Source organism: Thermobia domestica, chromosome 2 (genome assembly GCF_964235325.1).
Source record: "Thermobia domestica chromosome 2, izTheDome1.hap1.1, whole genome shotgun sequence".
Lineage (NCBI taxonomy): Eukaryota > Metazoa > Arthropoda > Insecta > Zygentoma > Lepismatidae > Thermobia > Thermobia domestica.
The window spans coordinates 116,640,964-116,662,611 of NC_137455.1; the positions used below are offsets into that span (position 1 = coordinate 116,640,964).

The 21,648-nt window shown below is 35.5% G+C and overlaps 1 protein-coding gene across 1 annotated transcript; it reads left to right on the forward strand.

Annotated features, from left to right (window-relative positions):
- The first annotated feature begins 15,872 nt into the window (after positions 1-15,872).
- On the forward strand, positions 15,873-16,457 carry LOC145679144 (retroviral-like aspartic protease 1). Its single transcript, XM_081749736.1, has one exon. The coding sequence runs from the start codon at positions 15,873-15,875 to the stop codon at positions 16,455-16,457; it is 585 nt and encodes a 194-aa protein (XP_081605862.1).
- The last annotated feature ends 5,191 nt before the right edge of the window (positions 16,458-21,648 follow it).

The window sequence follows — 21,648 nt, forward strand, 5'->3', positions numbered from 1 at the left end:
CGGACATTATTGACGTTATTGAACATATAATGATATGATTAATTCTAAGGCTTAAGTATATCGAGAGAAGTATTCTTTAAATTTGGGAATTGTGATAAACAGAACTTTAACATAAGGCGCGAAATTTGAAACAATACTTTGAACTTTAGTCACAGCTCATAGTCTAAGATCATTTGTGGTGATTGATTTGTCCTTGAGCTTTAGAAATCTGATACCTAAACTTATTGAGTCTTATGACTCATAGTCTTAAGGGAATACATGCTACAACACTGAAATTTAGTCACAACCTGATGTAATCTGACGCTAGCAAAGTTATTGTTGATGCAATTTGATTGGTTGATCACTATCTTTCGTGCAATCTGATTGGCTGATCACTATCTTTCGTGCAATCTGATTGGTTGATGAGTTTCAAATCTTTGATGCATTCAGTTTTGTTTTAACATTTAAAAAGTTTTTGAAATTTTTGTTTGAAACTTTGGTTTTACATTTTTTCGTTTGATATTTTTAGTTTAAAAATTTTTTTCGAAATTTTTGTTTGAAACTGGTTTGAATTTTTTTGAAATTTTTGTTTGAAAAATTTTTGTTTGAAATTTTTGTTTCAAATTTTTGTAAAAATTTTTTTGTTTGCAATCTTTTTGTTTCAAAATTTTGAAATTTTTCGTTTGAAATTTTGTTTAAATTTTTTTCGTTTCAAAACTGAAATTTTTTGTTTGAAATTTTAGTTTTAAAAAATGTTCGATTTTTTTCTGTTTAAAATTTTTGTTTCGACATTTTTGTTTCGAAATTTTTGTTTGGAAAATTTTGGTTTCAAATTTTTAAGTTTGTGCACTCATTAGTAAAGAACCGGAACTGTTTAGAACAAAAGCCTCTGGCAACATTGTTTATCATGGTGCAATAGTACACGTCAGAACATGATAATGCAACGTCATCAGTTTTGCATCATATATAAGTATCGTTCGAGTTAGTACTCATGATAACGTCATCATGGCTACTTGTCTGCAGTTTCTAAACACACGTGATGTGACGTAATCATTTACCAATATTACAAATCATTTACAACAAAATGTATCTTACAGAATCTTAGCTAGCCAAAAAATCTGTACAAAGTTTGGATTAAGAATAGTAGTGAAGCTTGAAAATGATAAGAATATAATTTTACCAGCAAGATATTTACCCATGGAAGCATCAAAACAAGAAGAACTGTTACGTTTCTTAGATACTGGATCTGTATCTTTATGTTACAAAGGATTCTTGGGTCGAAGTCATCAATTTGAATTTAGTACACAGCCGGTTTCGTCAGCAATTGTGATGAAATCATGAATTCAAACGTCAGCACATTCCTTTCCAATGACGTCAGATTACTATGAAATCAGCAAATACCGTGTCAGCCCATGAAATCATTTGAGCAAGTGCCTTTCAACAGGAAAGATGTGTACTTCGAACGATAAAGAATTCCATTTCGCAAGCTATTATCTAATAAATATATTTCAAATAAAACATGTGATGATTGGTATCAGTGCTAGAACATTTGAACCTGTGATTCGATTGGGTAAAGCAGAACAATTTGGTGTACAACTGACCTGTGAAGAATGGAAAATATTATGTTCACGAATCGACCAAATGAATGATTATTTTCATGATGAGCTAAATGTGACCATAGTCAAATCATTAGGTTCAAATCATGAAGTGGTGCTGCGTACAGTCCTCGAAGAAAAGATGGTGCTGTTACGTAAAGAGAGTACATTGCATGTCCCTCGTAACATGGTGTATCTAACGCAAACGGAATGGAACAAATTCATCAGCGTATTCCAGTGTGTGAAACATGCAGTGGAAGTGTGCAACAAAACAAGTATATTCCTGAAAAAGTACTATTTTGAAAAATGTGTCATGCATATTGTACAACATGTATCTAGATGTTGTGATGGTTGTCAACATCGTTCGTGGGTGCATACCTGTGTTGATAAAGTTTATTTGTGATCAAATGGACATTGAGTTTCCACCTATTGATATTGCAATATACCTTAAAAGACTTCAATTGGAATTAAAACTATATGCTAAAGATAAACTAGTGCAAGAAGTTCAAAATACATTGTATCGGCAATATCCAAATCCTATATCTGGTATGGGTGTATGTGGAGTGTAATAAAATGATCCATTTCAATGAATTGTGTTTTTTCATTTCAAGTACAACCCCATGTTCTGACGTGTACTATTGCACCACAATGATGCCAGAGGTTTTTCTTTTAAACAGTTCCGGTTCTTTAGTAATGAGTGCACAAACTTTAAAAAAAAATATCAAACCAAAATTTTGAAATAAAAATTTCAAACAGCAAATTTTCAAACAAAAATTTTCAAACAAAAAAAATTCAAACTAAATTTTCTTCTAAACAGTTCCGGTTCTTTACTAATGAGTGCACAAACTTAAAAATTTGAAACCAAAATTTTCCAAACAAAAATTTCGAAGCAAAAATGTTCAAACAAAAATTTCAAAAAATTTTGAAACAAAAGTCAAAAATTTTCAAACAAAATTCTGAAACAAAAGAATTCAAAAAAATTTGAAACGAATTTTCAAACAAAAATTTCGAAAAAAAAATTTAAACAAAATATCAAACGAAAAAATGTCAAACCAAAGTTTCAAACAAAAACTTTTCAAACAAAAATTTTAAAAACTTTTTATATGATAAAACAAAACTGAATGCATGAAAGATTTGAAAATCATGAGCCAATCAGATCGCACGAAAGATAGTGATCAACCATTCAGATTGCATGAAAGATAGTGCTCAGCAAATCAAATTGCATCAACAATAACTTTGCTAGTGTCAGATTACGTCACCTTGTGATTAAATTTCAAAGTGTTGTAGCATGTATTGCCTTTCGTCTATGAGACATAAGATTCAATAAGGTTAGCTTTCAGATTTCTAAAGCTCAAGGTCAAATCAATCACCACCAATGATCTTAGACTATGAGCTGTGACTAAAGTTCAAAGTATTGTTTCAAATTTCGTGCTTTATGTTAAAGTTCTGTTTATCACAATTCCCAAATTTAAAGAATACTTCTCTCGATATACCTAAGTCTTAGAATTAATCATATCATTATATGTTCAATAAGGGCAATAATGTCCGTCAATTGTTTACCTGACTAGAACCAACTGTTTTCTGCAAGTGTGTACTCAAACTTAAGAAGTACCACAACAAAGGAAATGAATCCCTGGTCAATCTCATCAAGGTCAATCACGTGGTACATTGTATTGCTTACGTTTATATTTGGTCCATAGGCTGGAATAATCAAAACCAATGACGCAATTTCATTTGACAATTCTCAAATTATCCTACAAAGTTTCAATGTACCAATGTCCTGGGCTCCTAATTCCATCATAGGTCAATAACTGATCATACTAATATTTGACAATGATTTACCCAATGAATGAATTACTATCAAATTTTAAGAACAATTACCAATTATTGATATGACAATAAGAAATGTACCCCTCCAAAAATTTAAGATTGGTACACAAATACACCTGTGTCTTATGAAAAAGTAATAAATCCTGTACTTATTCAATAATAAAGCCGTATCAAAAAATAGGTCAATAACCTTTAAGTTTTGAATATTTGGCCATAAGAGAAAAACCAATGGGTCCTAGAAAACTTTACCGAATTTTGTTATTTGATAATTCCCAAATTTAAAAGGTAACATAAACATATGAAAGTAATAAACTTCTGTACATACCCATATAACGTGTTAAATCCTTATCAAAGGGGTCAATAACCTCCGAAATTTGATTTTTGGTAGTTCTTTACCCATGAAAGGGAACTAGGTGGACCATCCAAATTTATAGTGGTACATATTGAAGACCTGTACGGAGATACCAAATGCTAATATTAAACAATTTCTAAAACTGAGTAGATGAGACAAGATACCCCTCCCAAATTTTTAAAGGGTGCATCAATGTCTTATGATAGGAAATGAACCCATATACATGACCATATAACCATATAAGGTAGTAGAACCTTATCAAAGGGGAGAAATTGGGCCAAAAACCAAACACGTGGTACAACATATAGCTTATGTTTATATTTTAGCAATTTTTACCCATGAAAGGGAACAAGGGGAACCACCCAAATTTATCATGATACATGTTGAGGTCATGTACTATGATACCAAATGCTTAAATTGGAAAATTTCCAAAATTTAAGGGGATTGGCCATGGTACCGCACCCCCTCCCAAAATTTTAAAGGGGTGCATCAATGTACCCATGTCTTATAATAGGAAACGGACCAATATATACATGACCATATAACCATATAAGGTAATAGGTAGTAATTGCGTGACCTGACCGCACTCTTAATAATCCAATTTTGGGGCCACATGGAGCATAGTGAATGAATCAGGGATGCTTTGGCCCGGGATTGCGTCACCTATTGAAATTTTGCTTATGCTTATTCAGGGGCCATGCACGCTGGTGCAAATGAATCAGAGGTACCTTGGCCCTGCTATGACGTCATTGAATTGGGAGTTTTGGATCAGAGGTCATGATGATTCTTTAAAATTACTAAAAATATGGTCTGGATGATTCATTACGTTATGAAATAGTACAGGTTTACGAATGCTTTTTTTCGTTCCCTTTTATGGCATAAAATTTGGAGATGGTTATATCTTTGATAAGATGGACTAACACTGGTGCAAATGAAATCTTTAGTTTTACGTCCCACGATTATGCCGGTTAGGCTAAAGGAGATGGTGACGATGAAAAATGAATAAAAGTATGGGAGAAAATTGGAGTATCATAATGTTGCCCACCACAAAACTACTTTCGCGGGGTTTGAACGCTCTACCACTGAGCCACCACGTCCCTTATTGGTGCAATGAAGTAGAGATATTTGGTTTGAGCTAATGTGTTTGTTTGACGTCGGGCTGACCCTATTTCACTCTTGATTATACAATTTGGGTACCCACATGGACCATAGCGTTAATGTGAATGAGTTAGAGATACTTTGGTTCGGGATTGTATTACCTATTGAAATTTTGCTTATGTTTACTCAGGGGCAGGGATCACTCAGGACACATAAGATCACCTTGATTTACATCAGGAATTGGGGGGGTATAGGATCTCGTTCCCTTTGATGAGCATAAAAATATCAATTTCGGAAGTTTTTTTTAGCTTATCCTATTATCTTTCACGAGATATTTTCGTTATATAATAGAGTACAATGGTTTACTTTTTAAATTTGGGAGTCATCGTTCCCTTTGGAGCCTTATTACGTTATATGAAGACGTATTTAAATTATTCCCTTAAATTTGATAAGTACTTTGTGATCCATTTTGTTCCGCTTCAGGGGTGAACACGGATACCTTGCAATCGTCCCGAGTTCGATTCTTGGTGCTTGTTTAGGAAATGTTGAATTTAACGTCCCCAGCGAAAACGATGGTGAGGAGAAATGATAGGACGAAACAGGAGAAAACATGAACTTCCTTGACTGTGACGTCATAGCAGGGCCAAGGTACCTCTGACTCATTCGTACCAGCGTGCATGGCCCCTGAATAAGCATAAGCAAAATTTCAATAGGTGACGCAATCCCGGGCCAAAGCATCCCTGATTCATTCACCATGGTCCATGTGGCCCCAAAATTGGATTATTAAGAGTGCGGTCAGGTCACGCAATTACTACTACGTGCTTGCTTTGAACGCATTCATTCAAACTTCAAAAGTTAAAATAAGAACTAATTTCGTGAAATTAGTGTCCTAAGTAGCCACATGCCAACTAATCTGGGATGTACTTGAAACTGAAGCCACAAAGTGGAGGTGATGTATATATTTCCTGAAAGCTTGGGTCAAAGTAAGATCAAAGCCGGTTACCAAAACTGGGGAGGTCTCATGCGTTTCGCTTGGGGACAGCACTTTACTCATTTTTATTAAAATCTTTAGGCTTATCAATAAAGTCCGTTGCAACCCCGAAAAATCTGACACTGTGAAACAGATATGATAACAGAAAAATATGTCTTTCAAAAGTACAACGTATCAAAGTAAAATAAATTGCTCCAGGGTCCCCCGCAGAGTCCCAGACGGGATCCAACTCAAAATTTTAAAATGGAACGGGGACCAACTTGCATGTCGTATAAAAGTTGGTGTTGAATGTAAGAAAAAATAAAGTCATGATTCTCTGCGATAAACCTGTGCAAAATAGCACTGGGTCAAAATATCAACACAATCCTCATTGCAAAGTCTATGGTCACTCGTTTGAATCTGAAACGGTGGGATAGGTGTAAAAACAAAAACACATATATGTAATTATTTCAAAAGTGTAATGATTCAAAGTAAAAAAAAAAAGTTCCACGGGCCCTTGCAGAGTCCCAGACGGGATCCAACTCAAAATGTTGAAATGGGAAAGGGGTTCAACACGCTTGTGTTGACATTTTGACTCAACGTCATTTTGCACAGGTTTATCATCAAGAGTCGAGATTTGTCTCATCTTCTTTCACTTAACATCATCTTTCATACGATACTCAACTTGAACCCCTTTTCCATTTTAACATTTTGAGTAAATCACGTCTGGGACCCTGCAAGGATTCTGGATTTTATTTTTTACTTTAAATCATTATACTTTTGAAATGACATATCCGTGATTTGTTTTTACACCTGTTCCACCGTTCAGACTTATACGAGTGACCATATATTTTGCAATGAAGATTGTGTTGATATTCTGACCCACTGCTATTTTGCACAGGCTTATTGTATTTCATTTAACACCAACTTTTATGCGATATGCAAGTTGACCTTCCTTTCCATTTAAAAATTTTGAGTTGGACCCCGTCTGGGACCCTGCGGGGGACCCTGGAACAATTTATTTTACTTTGGTATGTTGTACATTGATACAGAAATAATATAAAATATACGCAAGGTTTTGAGCTTCCTTGGTTATATGGTTAGCGTACGCGCTTTCAGTGCGGGAGATTCCCTCTGAGATTCAGTGCGGGAGATTCCTTCTGAGATTCAGTGCGGGAGATTCCCTCTGAGATTCAGTGCGGAAGAACCTATATTAAGCTATATAGTCCAGTCAATAAAGGAAAAAATAGGCTTTTCTCGGGACTAATTAGTAATAAGCTGAAACTGCCAGTTATCACAACATCATAAGGGAAGTATTTTCTGAAAAGTCCCCAACCCTCCCCTCTTGCTTTCTCCCCCAGGGCCCTAAATATGCAAATTTCCATACCTACATTAAAATGTCAATAACTCAATTACGCCTGCTCGTATCAATATAATTTTTTGAAGTTAGCTTCCTCATATTACGTTCTTTAAATTATGTCCGTATGTATTTTTTTAGCTAAAGTAAGTATAAATGGCGGTATTGAAATAAATTGCTGAAAAAGTAGATTTTTCAATATAATGTTCAACATTTTGGTTATTATTACTAAAAACCTGATAACGCTACAACAAAATGTTTCAAATAAAACATTTAGATTGTTTTATTAGCTCTAAAATGAAATACGTATTAATAGGTTTGTAGGAATGGGAACGATGTCCAGAGATTTCTGACCAAATGACTGCTGCTGCAGGAAAGTTACCCTGCCGGGCCGGCTAGGCACACGCCGTAAACCCAGCTTTTATACTGTCTACCTTCATGTGTCAGTGTCAGTGGAAGATTTGTGAAGTTAAGTGAGAAGTACTTAATGACTCTCTAGTAGATTCTTTTTTCTGTAAGTTTTTGGTTTATAATTTGAAATGTAGGAATATATTAGTATGCATTTAGTATTTTGATTTGCTATCTTTAACTAGAACGTAACATTTTATTTATTTGCTCATAATCAATTTATATTTTTACTTTTTTTAAATCTACAAACAAATTTACGTTAGGTTTAACTGCAAAATAGCAGTTTTCGAGTGCAAAGCAAGCACTGAAATGTTTAATCACTACATGACTATTCACAGTCATTTTTTTTTAAAAAAAAGTATATAAAATAATATACATCTTACTATAGATGTTATGTAATATACCTGAATAAAAACCCAAATGTGTTTCATTTCAAAAACTAAACTTCAATTTAAAATGCATAACTCTTTATAACGTTTTGTGATTATACAATATTTTGTGATTATACACTTTCAAGCTGGCAATATTACTATTTATTTTTGCCAATATCATTTACCGTAATTAATAACAGAAAGTACAAAAAATGCTCCTAATTTTAAACTTGAATTTCCATATCACATTGATTAATGAAACTTAACTCACTATAATATATTACACTGACAGGAATAATAATTTCATATTGTTCCAGGCTACCTAAGCAACATTAATATAAAAAAACAAAGAATAATTTTGATTACGTTTGTGCAATTTGTGGAAATGAACTTATCATGGACACTATAGTTGTGTACATGCTACCTGTGAAGCTACTGTACAAACTAAAGGCACGAAAAGTTACGGAGGATGAGTAATAAGAAAGTGTAAATTTTAAGAATACGATTGATTCAGGGTGGGCAAAAATGTTATTCCAAAAAGTCTTGACATTTTTATGACAAAATGAAACTTCAAGTGAATCCCAGAAAGTTGGAAGTAGTGGGTTGCTATAAATTTGCTGTAAGACCTAAATCGTTCCTTGTCACCCATATAATATAGACTAGCTTTGCTCTAAGTCTACATTGATTATAAGGTTCGAAACACTTCATAAACATATTTCATTAATGGGAATGTGAACATCTTACCGTGAAGCCACAATTTACCTTACTTCGATCATTAACCCCTTCAGTGCGTAATTTTCAGATGCGAACCGCTGTAATAAGTGTAGTTTTTCTTTTTTCTTGAGAGCTTTGGATGTTGATTCTAAATCTGTTTCAAAACTACTTCCATCAGAATCACTAATTAATAACTCTTCCTCGATGTTAGCATCGTTGAAATATCGTTTTGAAGCCATTACTGTTCTGTCTGCTCTCAAACAAAACAAAGAATGAAAACTGTATTTGACGAAGCACAAACTCTATTTTAATTTCTTTCTTTTTTCTCTTCTTCTTTTAATTAAGCAACAATTGAAACCAGCTGAGCGCAAACTCGCTAAATGTTGTCGGGATAACATTACTCATACTATGCGCAAGTATATTCGCCATACGCAATACAAAATAGCCAAGGCAAAATGAAAGCGTATATATACGCCATCCGCACAGCAGGTGCGTTTTGAAGATACGAGTTAACTCGCCACCCACACTGAAGGAGTTAAAGCTGGCTCTCCAGCTATTCATTCAGATGAATTTCTCCAACGTGTTTTTGATAATGGCGTGAATGTGTGAAGTCTTGATAGCAAAGATACTTTTCGTACTATGGGAGGGATTGATTGTGTCGAAACTCATATAACAGTTAGGAGAACTCCAATTGAATATTTTATTAACACCGCAACTATCCAAGAGTACTTTTACCCAATGAAAAAGAGAAATACAAGTCTTTCTTCAATGATCATTGAACACTTAAGTGAACTTCAACAAGTAGGATCTCTTACGGTCCAATCTTCACAATATCTGTTTCCTCTCAACCTTATATGGCTTGTTGGATTACAGTCGCAGCCAGGATGGAGTGGATTTAGAACTACCATAATGTGAAATTCGAAAAAGTGTCCAATCACATATTTTATGGCTGTATTGCACTTGATCAAAGTAGAAAATGAGACCAGTTGTAGTGATTGATGCATTTCTTATTTATTATGTTCCTTGTACTTACAGAAATGTTATTCAAAACTGTAACAACTACACTGAGTATTCACTGCATTACGACCACCACCAGCTTTGTTGGTCAACTTTTGCTCAGTGGACGGCCTAAACACGGTGTGGCACTGAATCTGGTAGTTGTGGATAAACTTCTAATGGCATCTCACAATGAGCTCACAGATGTTGGTACAGGAGTCATGATGCGAAGAACTCGTTCCGCAGCATCCCATAAATGTTCCACTGGATTAAGATCCGAGACTCAGGGGGCCAATTCATACCCTGCAGCTCCGTGAAACGTTCATTAAGCCAAGCAAGTGTAGCCCTAGCTTGGTGGCACCATGCATTGCCGTCCTGGAAAATGCCATTTACGTGTGGGTAGAAGTGTTGCATTATAGGGGTACATGATTCTCTAACACCTGCTGGTACACAACGGATGCATCCCTGTGGTCCATGCACACCAACGGTCCCAGTCCATGCCAACAGAATAATCCCCAAATCATACAGGCGCCCCAAACTGAATGTACACCCAGGTTGAATTTTTTTCTAAAACCAGAAAAAAATCTTGTTTGAACATGCTGGTTATGGTGGAAATTCCTGGGTTTTCGCTGGAATTTCAAGACCAGCAACGGATGCTGATTTTAGCTGTGAAAATATTCAGTTTCTTGTTTTTTGATGTTTATGTTGCTGGTTATCTGGAATATTATCTTCATTAAAATATGCAGGCATCTCGTAACCTTTACTGGATACTACAAACTATATGTTTAAAATCAACATTTGCTACACATATCAATTGGCTTCTACAGATATTCATTCTATACGATGCTCCTAGTATAAAAATATATTGTTGTATATAAGAGGAAATGGAATGATATGTTTGGAAAATAATTATCAAAGTTACATATATAGTTTATGAAGGACCATTTTCTAATTTTTCCGGTTTTGAAAAGACATTTTTGCTGATTTTCCGTTTCCCGAGAAATTTTCTGACTATCGATGACTTTTCCGTTTCTCGATTTTCCAGAAAATTTTACATTTTCCAATTTTTCGAAACTTTTTCATAAAGATTCAGATATCCGAAACACCTTCTTTCGAAAATTTACCGTGTTCTCATTTTTTTCTGATTTTCGGAAAAATCCGAAGTTTATATCCGTTTTCGGGAAAAACATTCCGAATTCCGATTAACTGAGAAACGATGTCCATCACTATCGTTTTCGGAAACATAGTTTTCCAGTATCTGGAACTTTTTTCGTAAAATTCTCCCTCTTCCATTTTTCCGAAATATTTTTCCAAAATTTTCCGTTTTTCGCTTTTCCGTAGCTACAAGAAAAAACAGAATAGCTTACTGGTTTTTAGCATGTGTTGCTAGTGAGGCGGAAAATAAACTGGTATCCCTTCAATTTTTCTGGAAACTATAAATATTAGAACAATATTTGCTAAATAGATTGATTTTAGCCAATATTCATTATATACATATACTGTAAAAAATACTGTTGTAGTTCTAATGCCCCTATTGTATTCTTGTAAGGTTTGTAAATACTTCTAATTTTTACAAGATATAACTTGTAAGTAAACAGATCTTGCAACATTGAAAAGCATCATGCTCGCGGGATCGCGAACAGAACTCTGGGTACTGAAGAAAAACATGGCGTGGTGTTAATTCGTAGTTTTGCACGCACACCGTTTATCATGGCTATATAGTGATAAAAACAATTCATCAAACTGTTTCTACAAGATTTAAGGTTACGATAAGCAAGAGGAAGATTTTGCATTAGATGCTTGGTTGTGTGTAGTGTTGGTTTGGAAGAAAATGAAGTGAAATACCGGGACACGTCATTTTCCTTTGTTCGGCCGTGTGACTTTGTAGTTTAGTCAATTTTCTAAAAACCTCAGATACTTTTTTTGCCGACGTGTATAACACCACTAGTTGCCTATTCATTTCTGTGGATATTTCTCGTTATTCCTTCTAAAGTTTGCAATATGTGTCTCTCTAGCAGAAGCCGAGGTTTGAGCATGAACAACTAACTCTAAATCGGAGGCCCCCAACATACGACACTTCCAACCTACGAACTTTATCGTCATGCCATCAGACGCATCTTCATTTGATGAACTCTCAATAAAACCTAGATGGTCAAGGTTCTGTCAACGTAGCTTTAATAGTGTTATGAATCACTTGTTTACTAACGGCGTTGTGACAGCAAGCATGCTGTATTATTCCATTAACTTTTATACCAAGACTTATGTAATACATACCACGATCTGGACTACATGGGTCTCTCTCATTTCAGCTTAGAATGCGGCTAGAAAATGCAATTTGTCAATCCTCTTTTCTACAACTCCGTGTCTAACCGTTACGTTTTACACATAATTTACATAATTTGTCTTAACTCATGATGTCTCTTCAATTCTATTGAGTATAAGTTCATCGGTCCAGTTTTATTAAATGAAAGTGTATGTAATAAATATATTGAGTAACTTATTAAGTACATGTCTTGGTCACCCGAATAGTCGTGGTTTGTCACAAAAGCGTACGCAAGTTAGTCCTTATAAGTACACACGAAATTATGATGATTTAATTAATATGTTCGTTGCTTATCATTGCCTCATTTATATTTTGTTTACATATTTACTTTGTCTTATCTACATGTTTATATTAATGATGTTATGACTCCACAGTTTACAAGTATATAGCATTAATAAGTAAATCATTTTTTATGCAAGTGACTTGTATAATAGTGCTCATACGCACACATATATCTTGAGACGTTTTATATTAATCAACATAGGCATAATAAAAGTTTATCTCCCTGTATGCCAGTTTTTAGTTTCTAACTGATTCTAACCAACAAGTATTCTCAGAGTGGTTATTGGAGTTCTCAGATTATCTGCATGTAAAAATATCTCAACACAAGAAAAGGGCTGCCTCCTGGGTACTCGTAGAGTATTTAGGTGGTAGCCTCGCTCAGGTCAGATACGTTAGTTGCTGTTTCCTTTAATTCCGTTTTTCAGTGCAATCAGTTTGTCTGTTTTTTTGTATTGATTTTTTTTTCTTTTTCTTTCTTTTGGTTCCTGTCTTCATTTTAATACACAGGTGGCGACCCTCTTTTTACTATTAACTCAGTGCTATGGTGCTGAGCGTTGAACTTAGCCGTGGCTTCACAGAGATTAGGGCCCTCTGGGGCGCTACAGCGGGTTTTTCGTTTTTGCGACTGCCATCCAGGATTTCAGCTGGTAGCTTTTGCTTTTTCTTGTGTTTTAGTAATTTCATTTTTGCTTTTCCTATATAGAATTTTGTTGGGCATCTTGTTATATTCCATGTTTATCATTGTCTTGTATTTCCATGTCCATGTTTATTGTATTTCTTAAGTTCCAATGGCAATACCCTTTGTCATCTAATGCCTTCAGTCAAAAAAAGAAGCCTAGTCACTTTAGATTAGCTTTCAAGTGAAGTGCAAAGCGCTCTTGGTTGGATAGTGTCGAATTGGGTTGGGGACTACCATTCTATGTCAGTGAATTAAAAGTAATTTCAAGTGGTTAACTTTATATAAACTAAATATTTCAGTGTAATTCTTTAACAGTAGTGCATGTGTTAGACTTTTAGTGCCAGAATGAATAAATCGAAGAAGAAAGTCCGTCAGTGTGGCCATTCAGGCACTTTATTAGAATGTACTTCTTGTACCACTTGGTACTGTAGACAGTGTGCCAGGTTAAGTGAAGAAGAGTTTGCTGAGAAGGGCAAACTCCATGTTCTGTGGGATTGTAGTACATGCTTGGTTCAATCTCCCAAATCAGTAGAGTATACTATTGAAATTGATGACTTAAATTCTAGATCTCTAGTGGAAAATAGTCTAAGTGGAAGTGGTAGCGAAACTGGTGGTGTTGCTTCTAATTTTTCTGAGCTCTTAGCACAGCTCACTACCCAGATAAATTCCATAAAGGTGGTTGTGACGGAGGAGGCCGTACAACTAAAGTCAAAAGTAATTGAAGAAACCGCGCAGCTAAGGTTGGATGTAGCCAACGAAACTTCCTGGTTGAAATCAGCTGTAACTGAGGAAGTCTCTCAAGTTAAAGCAACAGTGATCAGTGAAATCACTGAAGTCGTGGAAAACGAGATGTCGGAGTTGAAAGATACTGTGGACTGTTACATCAAAGAGCAGGACGCTCGCCTCGCAGCCTTAAGTAATCGACTAGAAAATAATACTGCTGAACTGACTCATCAGATAGAAGTAGTGAATGGAAATTTAGCTGCTCAAGAAGAAACCTTACTCAACTGCCTAAAGGATAACCGTACATGTAAGCACCAGTTGGAAACTTTGTCCAATCAAGTCAAGGAAATTCATCAGGTCAGCAACTCTTGTTTAGGGTTACGAGATGAACTTGAAGCTTTAAAGAAGGTGGATAGCCTCTTTGATCAAGATTACGATGAAGAAGTGGAAGAGCAAGGTAACCAGTTCAATTCTGATGCTATTAGCGTGGAGCAAAGCCACTTCACAGATTTTGAAAGATGCTTAGGGCTTTCTCATTCTAGTACTTGTGAAAACCGGAGTCATTCTGAGATTCCTGTGGTTGTCTCTAGTCCATTGATAGGAACTACGTCAGTAACAACCACTTCTTGTTTTCGCCTTCCTAATGTAAATCTGTCCCAGGTGCAGCATTTCTTTAATAATGTTAGATGTGTTTCCACCTCTTCTTCTCATGTCATGCAGCACACTCAATGCACTCATTCTCAGCCTAGTTGTGATAAAGGTTTGGATGGTCGGAAGGTTACTGGCTTTCCTAATCCTGAGCGAAATAGTTTATTCAATCCCTCTAATTCTCAAAATTTTAAAGCTAGGAATGATCTGCCTTGTATTTCGTCAGTCAGTGTTGGTCGTGGCGACTCTGCTTATCCAAGAATCTCCACCTTGGAACCAGATATCCCCTCATTTTTATCTAATGGTTGTCAACTGTCAAGTATTAATGGTAACAATAATAATAGTAATTGTTCAAAGTCTCTGCGTTTGTCAGACTTGATTCACTTTCCTGAATTTACAGGGAATGTATTTGAAATTTCTCCACTCGATTTCTTGCAACAATTAGAGCAGAATTTCAAATTGTTGAATCTTGATCCTGAATATCAAGTGTTGGTAGCCATGAAAGATTCCGCCGCTTGTTGGATCTCACAGGTCTCAGATCAGATTCATTCGTACCATGATTTTAAGCGTCTTTCCTTGTCACAGTATTTAAATCCTAAGGTTTGTAGGGCTCAATGGAGATATTTGTTGTCTACTAAGTACAATTTCAGCATTCACGGAAAAGCTTCCGAGTTTGTGTGGAAACTTTCCAAAGGTTTGAGGATGCTTAAGAATAACATGTCACAAATAGAGTTAGTGGATTATCTAATTGACACATTACCTCCCGAGTACCAGTTCACCTTAAGTCAAGTGGAAATTACTTCTGTATCTGAGCTTGCTGAACGATTAATGAGACTTCAGGTGCCTGATAAAAATATTCTATTCAACAGTCCTTTAGTTTCCTTAGAATCATTTAGTTTTAAGCGTAAAGCAGGCAATGATAATGATCATCCTAGTAATAATAAGAAACGAAATGTACTTTTTGATGTCAATCTTGCCACTACTATGATTAATGAAAATAATAATGAACAAGGTAGTTCTGGTGTAAACTCTGACTCTCAGAATAAGATATTGACTAAAGAGAAATGGGCTCAAGTAGGCTATGCCAACGTTAAGAACTATTTAGGTGATAATCCTTCTGGTACTAACAATGCTAACTTTAGGCGCAACAACAGAAGGTTTGGATTTGGTAATCGTAATAATAACAACAGTAATACTAACTTTAACAATAGACAGGGTAATAATTGTTGTCATGCCAGACAGAGTAAGCGTAATGTTAGAAGAGTCAATGTTAGAAATCGAAGTATTAATAATGGTTCTGTTAGAAATACTAATAATCTGTCAGTTATGCCAGCTCAAGGAAATTCTTGTGAACAGGCTGAATCTACTACATTTTCTTGTACTTGTGCTCATTGTCCTAATTTTAGAAACAATCATGAAAATATTGGTGCAAATTCACAAACTGTCTCTGAGCCTTACGCTCAATGTAACACAGCTTTAAATTAACAGGGCAGACTCCTGATTGGTCGCCTGGAGCCCGCCAAAATTTAAGTCAGCGGCCAGAAACGATGTTATCCACTAGAGTTAATGGTACATGGTTTAGCCAGTCTCCTCTTCAGGTTTTCTTTATTTTAAATGAGGACTCACCTTATAATGTTAGTGAACATAGTGCTTTTATAAAGTCGCCCTATTTATCAGGCCAAATAGCAGGCTTGTCCTTATCTTTTATAATAGATAGTGGGTGCGAAGCCAATCTGTTGAGCTATGATAAGTGGAAAAGAATAGTACAAGTTCTACCTACTTCCAAACTAGTCCCAGCTAAACATGTAACTTTACAAGCTTTTGTAGGTGATAACAAACACCGAGTCAGGGGTCAAAAGACTCTGTACTTAGAATTTTCTGGTCATGTTCTTGAAGTTCCTTTCTTTATCGTGGAAGGCATGAAGTCGGACGTTCTCCTTGGAACGCCTTTTCTGAACAAATACAATTGTGTTGTGGACTTTTCTAACCGTATTCTTACCCTTAAAGATCTCGATGGTAAGCAAGCGACGTTAAATCTGAACTCCTTATGGATAAGTTCAGTCGAACCTGAACCTATAGTACAAGAAAAGAACCAGGAAGAAGATTATCTTGTACCAGTGGATGAGATTTAAGACACCATCCTTTCTAGAACCGACTTACCTGATGATGTTAAGTCTAAATTAGCAGACTTACTAATTCGTTATAGAGATTTATTCTCCGAGCGGCCTAGACCACTGAAGATAAAACCTTTAAACATAGAGCTTACTGACAACGAACCAGTGGTGTGTAAACCTTATCCAATAGCCTATTCGATGCGAGAAACGTTCAGGAAACTCTTGCAAAAGTGGCTTGAATGGGGAGTAGTAGAAGAAAGATTATCTCCTTACTTAAATCCCGTACATTGTGTGTACAAGGCAGACAAGCAGTCAATCAGGCCCACATTGGATTTGAGACATTTGAACAGGAAAGTAATTACTGCTAATGTGCGTGTGGAGCCTATACAAGACATTCTGGCTCGCCTCAAAGGTTCCGTTGTGTTCTCGTCTTTTGACTGCAAGGATGGATACTACTGTCTACCCCTGGAAGAAGGATCATACGAGAAGACAGTCTTCTTATTTGAAGGAAGACAATACTGTTTTCGATACTTAGTGATGGGGCTAAAATCCGCCACGAGTTTGTTCCAGTTCGTTATGAACAGCATTTTTGATCTAGCCACAAAGCATTTTGTTTCATGTTATTTAGATGATCTTCTTTGTTTTTCACCTTCCATAGATAATCCCTTTGAACATCTCAAATTTATCTTGTACCTTTGAATAACTTGATTTTTTTTTTTTTGAATTTTCGCCATACAGATTTTTGTTTCCTGAATTACTGTTTCGAGGACATGTAATATCTAGCAAAGAAGTTAAAGTTAACTCTAAGTTAAACGAAACCATCAGAAATTTTCCTGTACCAAAGAATCGTAAGCAATTACGGCAATTTTTGGGTATAGCCAATTGGCGTCGTAAATTTATTATTAACTATGCCGAGTTAACTGAAGATTTACTAAACCTCCTGCGTAAGGATGTAAAGTTTCAGTTTGGCCCAAAGCAACTGGAAGCTTTTGAATTATTAAAGCAAGAGTTAATATCTCCTCCTGCTATAGCATTGCCTGACATGAGTAAAACCTTTCATATCTTTTCGCGATTCGTCTGCAGTAGCCATTGGCGGCTATATTGGTCAATACGAGTGAATTCAAAGTAATTTCTTATGCAAGTAGGCGTATCAAACCTACTGAAATGTCACTATCTATCTTTCAAACTGAACTATTAGCTGTAGTATTTTTTTGTGAAAGATTCGCTGATTATATCCTTGGTAGGAAAGCCATTGTCCACACAGACAACAAAGCTATAACGCACTTAAAAACCATACGTAGACTCTAGAACTACTAGATTGTTGTTAAAGCTTCAGGATTATAATTTGCAATTTGAACACCTATCCTCTAGTGAGAATTATATCTCTGATGTTATTTCACGCAATCCTCCTGATGAGGATGAATCTAGTAATACTATGTATATTGTAAATGTTGTATTTCGAAACCTGACACAATCTTCTTACAATTAATGTCAAAAGAGCAGCAAAACGATACTTTTGTTAATAGGTGTTTAGCTAAATTAGAAGAGGGTAACTCTAATTATTGTAAGAATTTAACTTCAATGTATGTTAAACAAGCTAATGTCTGGAAATTAATTGTACCTAAGAGTTTAGCGCATGTAGTGATTGATGAAGTTCACAAGGAATCGCATTTTGGCTCTAGAAAATGTTATTTACATTGTAAAAAGGTTTTTAATTGACCTAGCATGAAACGAGATATTGCCAAATTTGTAAATGATTGTGAAATTTGTGCTGCAACTAAATCATGTTCTCAAGGAAAAGTACACCAAATATGTCATGTAGAGGAAGACCGCCCACATTGTAAGTTAAGTGTTGACCTCACAGAACGTCTACCAAAGATGAACACATATTCATATATACTGTCCATTTTAGATGTCTATAGTAAGTTCTTGGTATTATATCCTGTCAGAAATGCTAATGCTAAAGAAATTATCTCCATCTTTACTAAAAGACACTTTTATCATTATCCAATTCCCCAGGAAGTCATTAGTGACAGGCGAGCACAATTTGTTTGCTGTTTATGGCGTCGTTTTTGTCGTAGAAATGGCATTCAGCATTTGTTGTTAAGTCCTTATAATCCTAAATCTAATCTTGTGGAAAGGTACCATTCCGAAATTTCTCGTCTAATGCGAGTATTTATAAATAAGGATCATACTCAATAGAGTCAAAGATTGTCAGAGGTTCAATCATTGTTAAATAACTCTGTGTCTCTTCGTACTGGATACGCTCCCTCAGAGCATTTTCTTAATTTTTCAGCTTTAGATAACTTTAAAGAGGAGATTGGCCTTCCGAGTTTGGTTAAGTAGATCCTAAGTTTAGACATCAATCAGTATTGTTAAATACTAAGAAAAGTCTTAGAAAGAATAACTCTAAAGTCAAAACCAAAGGTGTTCAGATCAAAATCGGAGATATTGTTTTCGTAAAAACCCAAAAGCATAGTTCTATGGTAGATAAAACCATTAATAAATTCTTCTTGAAATATTTGGGACCTTTTCTTGTAATAGGTGTAGAAAACGCTGTAAGTTTGGTAAATTTAGAAAATGAATGGATTGGCACTCATAACATAGATAATGTTAAGTTGTTTAATTGTTCTCTGGAAAAATGCTAGGAACCCTCGGTAAATACGTACCTATAAAAAAACTCCGCTTGCTCATAATTTTTTTTCATCCAGGGTGAGGTTGTAACGCCCCTATTGTATTCTTGTAAGGTTGGTAAATACTCCTAATTTTTACAAGATATAACTTGTAAGTAAACAGATCTTGCAACACTGAAAAGCATCATGCTCGCGGGATCGCGAACAGAACTCTGGGTACTGAAGAAAAACATGGCGTGGTGTTAATTCGTAGTTTTGCACGCACACCGTTTATCATGGCTGTATAGTGATAAAAACAATTCATCTGATTGTCCCTACAGGATTTAAAGTTACAGTAAGCAAGAGGAAGATTTTGCATTAGATGGTTAGTTGTGTGTAGTGTTGGTTTGGAAGAAAATGAAGGAAATACAGGGGCACGTCAGTCTCCTTTGTTCGGCCATGTGACTTGGTCAATTTAGTCAATTTTCTAAAAACCTCAGATAGTGTTTTTCCCGACGTCTATAACACCACTAGTTGCCTATTCATTTCTGTGGATATTTCTCGTTATTCCTTCTAAAGTTTGCAATATGTGTCTCTCTAGCAGAAGCCGAGGTTTGAGCATGAACAACTAACTCTAAATCGGAGGTCCCCAACGTACAACACTTCCAACCTAGGAACGTTATCGTCATGCCATCAGACGCATCATCATTTGATGAACTCTCAATAAAACCTAGATGGTCAAGGTTCTGTCAGCGCAGCTTTAATAGTGTTATGAATCACTGGTTTACTAACGGTATTGTGACAACAAGCATGCCTTACTATTCCATTAACTTTCATGCTAAAACTTATCGACTGCTATATTAAGGTTTTCTTTAGCTGTGGAATCATGGATTTGTACTTTCATAGTGAATCATCTTGCACCCGTACGCTTGGTGTGCAAGCTCTCTCATATTCCTGCAAAATAAAAGTGAAGATGAAGCCACAAACTTCGAGTGTAATTAATCAAGTAGCTTGCCTGGTGGTATATATTTACCATACCCAGGGCATATATATATTTTTTCAACTATTATATGTCATTATTTTTGAATGTGTGTCATCACTCATGTTTGAGATGAATTCTGAGTCACGAATACTTTTATGAAGAGCTGTAATAGTATGAGGACCATACTGTATTGTCCAGCCTAATGTAGTTGGAGCCCACCTGCTTTTTTCCGCCCTGCCTGTATGTACCATAGTGTGAACGACATCTACCAGGAGATCTAGTAGGATGCATCATTAAAGAAATAGAGGATCTTTCGCTCTATCCTTCTAGTTAATGATGCTATGCAGTGAGATGAATGAATAAGTTCCTAGCATGTGTTTACTGGTTTTTGCTCTTATTTTTCTAAAGTTCCATTTATCAGTGAAGCTTTCAATTGCAGTGCATTTTTAAGTGTGTGTATGTCCAACGTGAAATTAAAGCATGCAAAATATTTATTATTAATAGGCTAATATGCCAGTGTAAGTAAGCCTTATCTATATGGGCCTACCTTCGTAGTAGGCGTGTCTTAGTGTTGCTCCGCTTCGCACGGATGCTGAGTCTGTTTGCTAAAAGTTTCTTTAGCGTATTGTGATATGTATTGCAAGTGGCCTATTTTAGGTTCGTCATAGAAATATAAATGCACCTTTAGTGCAGGTAAGTTTGGCTGCTCAGTGTAAAGTTACCAGCATATTAATGGTACACACAAATGCAATGCCTCGTTAATGATGTATGAAATTTTAAGGCCCCTCGTATGTGTTTACGTCAAGCTAATATTACTGTCTCGGTGATTTAAAGTTTGCAGCACGCTTCCCTCTAGCACAAGTTAGTGTTTCATTTTTCTGCACGTATTGTTTCATGTCTGTTCTTCAGTGAACTCACTTTATTGTGAAAGTTCTTATTGATCTCACTCAAGTTCTTTGTTCCCTTCCCCTGGCAAGGTATCCTCATCACACTAATTGGTCTTTCAGGTAATATATACCACGATCTGGACTACATGGGTCTCTCTCATTTCAGCTTAGAATGTTGGTAGAAAATCCAATTTGTCAATCATCTCTTTTCTACAACTCCGTGTCTAACCGTTACGTTTTACACATATTTTACATAATTTGTCGTAACGCATGATGTCCTTTCAATTCTATTAAGTATAACTTCATCGGTCCAGTTTTATTAAGTAAAAGTGTATGTAGTAAATCTATTGAGTAATTTATTGAGAACATTTCTTGGTCGCCCCACTAGTCGTGGTTTGTTACAAAAGCGTACGCAATCCATTCCTTATAAGTGCACACGAAATGGTGATGATTTAATTAATATATTCGTTGTTTATCATTGCCTCATTTCTATTTTGTTTACATATTTACTTTGTCTTATCTACATATTTGTGTTTATATTAATGATGTTATGCGTCCACAGTTTACAAGTATATAGCATTAATAAGTAAATCATTTTTTTATGCAAGTGACTTGTATAATAGTGCTTATATGTGCATATATATTTTGAGACGTTTTATATCAGTCAATATGGGCCTAATAAAAGTTTATCTCCCTGTATGCCAGTTTTTAGTATCTAACTGGTACTA

Excerpts from the sequence above, each read along its gene's own strand:
- LOC145679144 (XM_081749736.1), top strand. The coding sequence starts at position 15,873 with ATGTTATCCACTAGAGTTAATGGTACATGGTTTAGCCAGTCTCCTCTT.